General features: G+C 54.8%; 1 protein-coding gene across 1 annotated transcript in view; it reads right to left on the bottom strand.

The window, feature by feature from the left end:
• Positions 1-848: 848 nt before the first annotated feature.
• MECP2 (methyl-CpG binding protein 2) overlaps positions 849-9,823 on the bottom strand; it is a 55,047-nt gene continuing 46,072 nt past the window's right edge. Inside the window, exon 3 of the mRNA XM_024755732.1 lies at positions 849-9,823. This exon is cut by the window's right edge and continues 897 nt beyond it. Coding sequence (XP_024611500.1) covers positions 9,685-9,823 — 139 coding nt within the window. The 3' untranslated portion in view covers positions 849-9,684.

Here is a 9,823-nt window from a genome sequence, read left to right as displayed (position 1 = left end):
CCCCAGGCTGTCCATCCACAGACTTATTTAAGGCTCCTTCCAGAAAACAGGTCCGCCCAAGATGGGCCTCCGTTGCAGCCTCCTCCTAGAAGCTGCAGCCAACGCCGGCCACTCCCAAAGAGGAGGCCAGCCACACCCTGAGCCCCAGTGGCTTCCCACGGGGACAGCCCTTACCGAGAGTACCAAGCCGAGGATGGGAAATTATTGGGCACGCACACACTGAGGGAACAGGGACTTGCTCGGTCCTACTTGCTCACTGCTGGACTGCAGCTCCTGGGACAGCCCTGGCACCCGAGGGATGCTCAGTACGCACACAGGGCGAATTTCAACCCTTCGTTTTAATGTTCCAGGCCAGGACTGTCTAGTGCTCCTCCTAGTAGGTGTGTCCACATGTGCCTGTGATTCTGGACTCTGAGCACCTGTCGTCCGCTCCAGGCCATCGACAGCCTGATGGAGGACAGCTGTGGGGATGCCGCCAGCTCCTGAGCGCCCACAGCCTCACGGGAAGCCAGGGAACACGGGCAGCCGGAGCCAGGTCAGCAGAGGCCATGGGAGGGTCTCAGGCAGGAGGCGCCAGAGGAGTCGGAGCTGGGGGGTGAGGGGGTGGGGGGTTTCCAAAAGCACCTTGGCACATCCAGGACGAGGGGATGGCCCTGCCCTGGCCCTCGGGGAGCCCCGAGAGGGGCCGGTGCGGGGCGCAGGCTGCCCCCGAAAGCGGCTGGCTTCTGCGTGTTCGGGGACAGCCAGAGTGGGTCAGGAAATGCGCCACCGTGCTGTCCTAGGAGCTGTCTGATAATGAAAGCCCAGACCTGGAGTCACTTTCACAGAGAGGTTTATCGAGAATGCTAACAGCACAGGATACAGTATCCCCAACAAAAGGCGCGGACGCGTCACTTGGAAAGGCATGCTGAGTGTTCTTGGCTTTCACTCGTATTAAAAAACTTACAAAAATAAAATAAAACTGCGTGCTGCCCATCTTTTCAAATAGTAAAAGAACCTTATGAAAAAATCACTTGATTTTACAACAAAAGACACAAACGGACATTTTTATGTAAATTTATAAGGCAAACTCTTTATATAATAAATAGGTTACAGGGATTCAGTGGGGGGGTGTTTTTGAAACGTATACAGGTACATTCAGACAGGTTTACTGAAATGGTACAAATTTCCTTAATAAATTGCCTTTTGTTTTTAAATATATCAGTGCTTTCAGTCATTTGGCTATACACAAAGAACCTTTTTTTGAACACTACAAAAAAGCAATCAATATTTTTTGTTTTTAAAACGACCTACTTATTTTTCTAAAGTAATTGTCCCAAAACACAAAAACTGAAGGTGAATGCGATAGAGGGCTTCTGGAGACATCTCCAGCCAAGTCTGTCCTGGGCGGCTCCCCACGCCCCACGCACACCTCTCCCGCCCTTGGTCAGGCTTCTGGGCTTCGGGGCTGGAGCCAGCTCCCTCTGCACAGGGCGACCTGTGTCCCTGTGACTCAGGAGGAGGCAGCAACCCTGCCTGGTTCTTCCCGCTCCTAAGCCCCATGCACAAATGGTCACTAGGGTCAGCACTGTCCTTGCCTTTCAGAGGAGGGGCCCCCCCGGGCGCTAAGGGAGCACGCGTCTGTCCCTGTTCCATCAGCCCTAAACAATGGGAGGTAAACGGCTTCTTTGAGGAGGATCGGGTTTTGCCATGAAACAAGAAGGGGGTTTCTCATGTCCAAATTTTGAAGGGGATCGGATGACAGTAAAGGGAGTGCGCCCCCCTCCACCATCATCTTCTCGTCCGGGAAAGCAGGGGAATCGAGAGGTCACCTTAGTGTCGTGCACTGCGGGATGGGGTGGGATGTGATGATGGCGCCCTGAACAGTAATGCCCTGTCAACACACACCTGACCTGTGGCCACGGTGGAGGTCTCCAGGGAGATGGCCATCCTCTAGCTGAGCCCCGCCCCTCAGGCCCACCCCAGCCTTCTCCCACTGAGGCGAGGTTGGCTCTGCTCACACCCCTCCTGGCTCCCCTTGCAAGAACATCAACCTTGTCTGTCCTTAAAAAATAATAATGATGCTAATAACCTGGCGTGGGGGGTGCGCAAAAGAATTCACTGAGTGGAACAAAACCTGGTTTTGCTCTGACTTTGCAAGTGGCAGCACGTCAGCTATTCGGTCCGTTGGCTTTAGGCTTAACTTCTTTGGGTGGCTTCTGGCTGATCTGGGCAGGGGTTCTGTCTTTGGATCTCCCCTCCCGGAGAGAAAGGACAGACCCTCTCCTCTCAGTTACCATCCCCTCCCTCCGAATTCTTTTGTTTGTAAAGAAAAGGTGTCTAGAAGCATTTGTCTCTGGAACAATTACTTTAAACATGGTTACAATACAGACTTCAGTTCAAACACAGAAGAGATTTACTTCGCAAAGTTCCTTTCACCCACCAAAAATTACACAAATATAAGCCTCAACACCACAGTTAAGAGGACCAGTAGAGAGAACCTCATGTTTGGAACACAAAAGGAGAAATAAAAACCAAACCAAACCCAAACAGAAAAACCCCAGAGAGACGAGGGGAGCGTGGAGGAGGAGGGGGAGGAGCGCAAACACAGCACACGTTACAGTGTCCGGGTACACGGAGCCCAGCGCGAGGAGAGGGCTCGGCACACACTGAGTAACAGTCCTGGTGATATTTGGTCATGTATTCATCAACTACTGACTCTGGAGCGGCTGTTATTGATTGAAGCAGTGACAACTCAAACGGAAAAGGAGGCCTTGGTAGCAAGGGAAGGAGCAGGCTTCGAGTTCTGCAAGCCTTTTGCACTCCACCGTCCAGCTCCCCAGAAACACTGAACTGGGTGGGCCCTGCTACTTCGGGCGGGCAGGGCTAGAGGTCACCGGGTGAGGCTAACTCGGCGCTGATTTCAGATCTCGGGCAGAAAGCATATGCGCGCAGATAACGCGGACACCCACCTGCGAGGCCGGACAGCGGCGGCGGCGGCGGCCTCCTCCGCCCCCGGCCCCGGGCTGGGTGGGAGAGCAGGCAGGGACCCACCGCTAATACTGAACGAGGGCGGGGGCGAGCCCCCAGGCCGGGCCCGGAAGCTGCCCCCGCCCAGGTCCTCCGAGGGGCCCGAGGGGAGCCTGGCCACCCAAAGGGCCTATGAGTGTTTCTCTTTTGGATTCAGGCCTCAGAAGTAAGTAATGATGCGGGGAGGGAAGCTTTTGGCCCTGGTGATTATAATGCTCTCTGCTTTGGAAGAACAAGTTTCTGGATTTATTTTTTTTTGGTGTTTTTAATTACTTAAAAAATGATCAAAAAGAACTGTTACGGCTAAACTCTCTAGCAGATATTGCTCATTAAGAATTACAAAAGCAAATGCAATTACTCATAGGTTGGAGGAGAAGAGGAAGGGACATTTCTGGAGTCTTCGCTACCTCCTGGAGGGGACCCACTGAACCTCACGTGTGGTTCTGGGGTCCCTGGTGTTCTACCTGGTACGGCTCACACTTTCAGAGACAAGACACGGCCTTCTGCCTCCCCTCCAGCCCCCAGACTCTGCAGAGCTGGGGCCCTGCCGGTGGGGAGGCCTGCTGAGCCGGCTCTCCACATACCATCACTCGGACTGGGTCGCTGGAAGGCGTGGGGGGACCAGGCCACCCCCGTGGACTCCAGCTGCCCCACCCAGAGATCGAAGGGGACCAGGCAGTGCCATTCCGGGCTTTGCCAGAGCCAGGGAGCACTCTTGCACCCACCCACTGAAATGAGCCGTCCCGCAGTGGCACCCCGGAGCCTCTCTCACAAGCTCGGGAGAAACAGTGCAAAACCCGGTGCTGCCCGGAGCCTCCTTCACTCGGCACTGGGAAGCCCTTGAAAGAAGCGAGGAAAGACCACAGATCTGCTTGGACTGAAGTGACCAGCAGACAGATTTGTCGGTTTTTTTTTGTTTTTTGTTTTTGGTTTTTTTTTTTTGTTTGTTTTTGTTTTTGTTTTTTGTGTTTTTTTTGTTTTTGTTTTTAAAATTTTCCCTTGTCCTATGCTATGGTTATCAGAAATATTGTAATTAAGCAACAGGTATAATTTTAACAGGTCCTTTTTTGTGTGTGGAGCCACAAGCAAAATGAGTTTATAACTGTGCGATATACAGATATATATATATAAAAATTCAACTGCTCTGTGTGTCTAGTCGGTGCCTTAAATAAAAGGGACAGAAGAACTTAAAGCAAAACTAAAAGGCGAAACGAAAGCCCAGGATAGAAGAGACCAAGCAGGTCTATGCGTATAGTCTATAAGATACTGGATATAATCAGGGTCACCAGGAAGAACAGCTTTGTCACTTGACACACAAACACTGTGGGGAGAGGAACTACCAGTGGGCAGGGGCCAAAGCTTGTGGCCTTTTGATTTCATTTTCTCTCACTGCTGAGCAGGACCTGAGGAGAGGGAAGATAGAGGGGGACCCAGCACAGCAAGGTAACTTGCAAGTTTCCCAAACGTTCTGAAACTCAAAGCTGGAATTCCCTCCGTGAGGGTCCTCGCCCCCGCCCTCCCTCTGCCCCGGGGGCGCTTGCGGGTGAGGGGCGAGGGGGCACACCCCTTCACCCAGGCCCCAAGAAGAGCAGAGCCGGGGGCTGTCCTTGGGGGCAGGCCGCACCGCGGGCAGAGGCTGGGGAAGAGACATCACCCTAGTTAGAACTTCTTTTTCCTGACAAATCAGCACTTGGGGTAGGCTCTGCGGAAATCAGAAAGGAGCAAGGAACAGGTGGTGCCGGGTAGCGAGAAGGTCACGGGCCTTCGGATTCACTGGTGAGCGCTCTCCTTCCTTCCCACACCCAGAGCTGGGCTCCTGCAGCTTTGCAACAGGCAGGCCTTCTCCCAGGACCCGGTGGCGGCTGAGCCCTCAGGGACTGCTACCCACGGAGAGACGGGCTCTCCAGTGACACGAGGGCCCTAAGGCTCAGATCCAGCAGTTTCAGGCCGGATTCCCCTTCACCCGCAGCACTTGCCACACATCAGGCCAGGCTCCAAGTACTGTTAGATCAGCGTTTTTGCAAAAGCTTGCTCTTATTCATTCAGACATCGAAATGTAGTTTCCTGCTAAATGTTTTTTAGGTCTTCCTTGTGAATTGTCGACAAGGGGTTTCAGTGTTCACTTTTTCCCCTTTAACATGGAACTTTAGACCCTGGGGGAGGCAGTATCCTAGAGAATTGTTAACAATTACACTGTTTTCTGAAGATTGATAGTTTCTAAAAGAGAAAGAAGCAGAAACCGAGACTCAACAAACCCCTCGAGTGGACGGGTTCACGGATGAAGAGAAGTGAGATGGGGCCCTTGCAGAGAGCAGCTAAGAGCCAGAACACGACGTGGCGGGGCCATCAGGCAAGAGAGCAGGGGCTCTACTACTAGGCCTGGTAACGTGGCCGCGCTCCCCCCCCCCAACCCGGGGCCACTGGCCGGGACTCAGGGGACTGGCTAGGCCAATGCACACAGGGCTCTAGAGAGAGCTTACTTCCCGAGGTCTGGATGGCTTGGGCCACCCGTGTGGGAAACTCGCATCAGGAAACAATTTGGGGCCACGACCCTGCTAGGGATGGCTGGACAAAGCTAGAGCTGGTATCTGTGACCTCCCCTGGCCCCGTCACCCCAGAGAGCCTGGCAGGAACGCTCCGGAAAGGGGGCACAGAGCTCAGCTGCCAGGCTCCACTTGGGTTCCAGGAGATCCAGGTGGCCACACCTGGTGGATTCACTTCACACCCTCTGTTCCCTCCTGGGCTTGAGCTGCTTATTAAAAGTTACTAAAAATCCAGAGGTCCCGTCAGCTAAGGAAACTCCTTTCCCACTAAACGTGGTGGTTTGTTTCTGGCTAGTACCCTCCTTCACGATGGCCATCACGACGATGACAAGCTAGGCAGAGGGGCAAGCGACCACGTGGGGCTGTTCCAGGTCCCACCGCCACCATTTGTGGCCTCTAGCCTGGAATGCCACTGCTGAACAAGACTGGTGCCGGCACCGGCGTGGGGTCTCAGGGGTAGAAGTCAGGTGCTGGCTGTGGCCGTTCCGGCGTCCCCGGGCCACCACCACGGCTTCCACTTTCCGGGGAGCTGAGGGGATGGGGTCCTTGGCTAGTTTGGCACTGACGGACTAGGGGCCGTGGCATTTCTGAGTGTCTCCTGTGCCTTTCGATACGGGAGTACAGCAGCAGCGGAAGGGAGCTGAACTGGATGGAGCCTGGCTGTGGCCCAGTGTCCCCAGCTCACTGCAGTGTCAAGGGCAGCAACTACACTGGTTAGGACAAGCCCACCAACGGGCAGGGCAGGGCAGGGCAGGGCAGGGCTGGGCTGGGCTGGGCCAGGCACGGTGGGAGGAGCTTGAGGACACACAGAATTCCATCAGGAGAGGAGGTAGTCACTAATAACCAGAATGAGGGCCGGGGAGACCGAATGTGACTCTGACCTAGCCCACGGGTGTCTGAAAGCTGTCGGTCAATTCCTGCCTTCTTTACACAGTCCCTAAGAGATGGCCCCCGATCTTCATGGTCTTCAAGTACACACAAAATCGAGGTCACACCCCCAAATTGGGCCAGACACAGCTGGTGAGAATTCCGTGGCTTAGGCCTTCCCTCCAACCTCCTGTCAACCTGACTCCAGGACAGAGGTGGTATGGGAGCTTCGGGGCCCCTGCCCAGAGGTGACTCACTCGTAATGCCTTTATTGGGGGAAGAGGGAACGTGGAAGAAAGGGGGGCGGGGAGAGAAAACCCTAAGGTGCCTCAGGCGCCACCTGCAGCCTTGAAACTCTAAGGGAAGAAGCTGGGGAGTGAGGGAGGCTGCAGGTCGGGCCAGGCCCAAAGAAAATGACACTTGAAACTTTGTGTTCTCGACCGCCAATGCCAGTCAGCCCCAGAATGAACTGTTATGGGTGAAAGGGGGGCAATGGCAGGCCCAGCTCTCTTCTGCCCAGGACCAGATGGTACCAAGCTGATGGGGAGGCCGGCTCTTGATACTGGTCCCAGGAGCCACATTTTACTGGACGAAAAGTGTAATTAATGCCTAAAAACCTGACCGAGCAAAAGAGATGGTGCCCCCACAACAAACGGGCTGGACACCGTGCTCACGTGAATAAGAGTCCTCTGGGGGTTACCAGGAGTGCGAGGCCACTGCAGGGTCAGGAGCCTTTTGTCCTTGGAGGAAGAGGGATCCCGAAGGACTCTCCCCCTACTCCGACGCCCAGCCCTTCCTGGGGAGGAGTCATAAGTGAAGCCCGGAGGGTCGACAGCAGAGCAGGTTTGGTTGTGGGACTTGCTTCTGCAGCATCAAGAAATGGATACAAAAACGCTAGAAAGGCCAGCTACGACTCCACAAACAGAACGGGGCAAACTCCCTTGCTTCTAACCATTCTGGGAGAGACAGACATGTTTTTTTCTTAAGCTACTGATTGGAACTGTCAACTATGGGTCCTGATCACTAAGGACTGGCAAGGAAGTGCTAGACGGTTTCTAAGATGTTTCACTCCTTCATGGTTACACCGCAGTGAGGAAGCCAGGGGACAGTAACTGAAATACACGAGACAACACGCACTTGACAGTTCATGGCAGCAGCTCACATGGGACGTGCTTGTGGGTGTTTCTGGAAGCATAAGACTGCTGTCTCGTTTGCTACTTTGATAAGGTACTTCTCAGTTGGACAGATTTAGATAAGAGACATCTCTGTAAACACAGAAAAGGATATACCAATATGATGAAGATATGCAGTTAGATAAGGACTTCCTGAACAGAGGGTGAAAGCACGGGATCCTGAATTCAAACTGGTCAATGAACACCCCAAAACAAGCCCAAGCCTCTACGCGCCCACGCCACAGCCCTGGTGCACACGTGGAGATGCGTGAGGTACGAGCGCACCCCGTCTCCCGCAAGCAGAGGCCACACGGGGCCCGCAGAAAAAAACCTGTGCTCTGAGGAGCAGCAGTGGGGCGTCTGCACTTGCTCTGCCTGCCGCCCCGCCCAACCACCCCGCCCCTAGCCGGTCTGGCAGAGGCCAAGGTCAGGGTTGGGCCACTCAATGACACTGGCAGGCCACAGTGGGTCTCCGTGCTGCCCTTGGCTTCGAAATCCATATCCGGCCCAACTTCGCCCTCCCCCACTTCTGCTGAGTGGGAAGGTCGAGAAGGCCTGGGATCCGGGGTCTGGCCAGGGAAGGGGACTCCTAGGAGAGCAAGACCTTGCCACTCCCTCGCCCCTCGGAGGCCGAGGCACACTAGGGCCAGGCGGATTTAGCAGAGCCTGGGGCTTCCTCAGGGCTCAGAGTGGGTGGGAGCGGGGCTGGGGCTGACGGCAGGAAGGCCAAGGGGGGTGAGTTCTGGGGCCCTGAGCTGACAGCGTCGGCTCAGGGTACAGCTGGGCACTGCGGCTGCCTGGAACAGAAGGGATGAGGGTGGGGGGAGGGGAAGAAATGAAAGGATGAAATGAAAGAAGGCAGAAATTGAAGGAGAGAAGAGAAGCCAATCAGGAAGTCCTTACAAATTGCAGCAAACACTTAGAGTTTCGGAGCTTCGTGGGAACCCTATGTGCTGAGCCCACTTTAAAACAAGCGCAGGTAGTTGTCAACACCGTCACGTCTGGTGGCCTGAGGGACAAAGTGTCACCAGTCCAAGCCAGTTTGCTCTCAGAGCGTTTGTTTTGAAGTGGGAACATGAAGACTCAATAGTGCAAATAGTTCTAAGCTGTCCCTAGAGGAGTTAGAATTGGAAAGTTTTGGAAGAACATTTCCCCCTCCTTCCCCCTGGCCCCTGCCCCATCTACTAAGGCTCTAACTACCAGTCACAACTGCTCTGAGCGACTAGGAATCCCTTCCGCCTGGCCTGCTGCGCTCGGCGGTCTGGAGCCTGGGCCGGCCTGCCTGGGCCTTGTCCTGCGGCCTTGGCGGCCTCTCTCTAGCGCCACCCGTGGGAGGCCAGCCCTGGGCCATCGTCTCCTCTGGCTAAGGCCAGTCTACACCCAGCGGCTCAAAGGATGACTCCTTCCTAGCCAGGCCAGAACTGGGGCGAACAGGTGCTACTTCCCCGTCCTGTGAAATGTCCTTGTCGATTTTGGATTGGGGCCAGCGTGGGGCCAGGTTTGTGCCACCACAGGTGGGATCACACGGGCTATAGCCACTGGCCATCCGCATCTTCTCTAAAGGATCCACCTGCCTCTCTTGCCTCACACCTCCTTGTCCCGACGTGGGTGGGAGTGGGCGAGGCGGGGGAGCTGGAGGCCGGGCAGGGTGGGGGGAGGAGAGCTGAGACTGGGGCGCCAATGGCACCAAAACCAGGAGTGTCCTCTCAAGTGCTCTCTGCCCCTAACGACCACGTGGGGGGGCTGGGTGGGAGGGAGGTGCAGGCGCACCCTAGGAAGCCTGGGCAACAGCTTGTCTGGTCAGTAGTATCTGCAGCAAGCCTTGTTGAAGGAGCCTAGTTTAGAAAAGTGCAAAGCTACTTCTGGCCCTGGTTAGGTCTTCAACCTGACTGTGCTTGTCGGTAAGAAAAACATCCCCAATGCTCCAACTACTCCCACCCTGAAGCCACGAAACTCTAAGTTTACTGAAAGAAAAAAAAATATTTTTTATTTCAGTTAATCGGGAAGCTTTGTCAGAGCCCTACCCATAAGGAGAAGAGACAACAGCTGCCTTTATTCTTGTTGGTTTGCTTTGCAATCCGCTCTGTGTAAAGTCAGCTAACTCTCTCGGTCACGGGCGTCCGGCTGTCCACAGGCTCCTCTCTGTTTGGCCTTGGCATGGAGGATGAGACAATGTCTTTGCGCTCTCCCTCCCCTCGGTGTTTGTACTTTTCTGTGGCCGCGGCGGCGGCG

The sequence above is a fragment of the Neophocaena asiaeorientalis genome, unplaced genomic scaffold (genome assembly GCF_003031525.2).
Source record: "Neophocaena asiaeorientalis asiaeorientalis breed wild unplaced genomic scaffold, Neophocaena_asiaeorientalis_V1.1 scaffold843, whole genome shotgun sequence".
Taxonomy (NCBI): Eukaryota; Metazoa; Chordata; class Mammalia; order Artiodactyla; family Phocoenidae; genus Neophocaena; species Neophocaena asiaeorientalis.
Note: the sequence above shows the minus strand (reverse complement) of the source record. Positions and strands in the feature narration are given on the sequence as shown.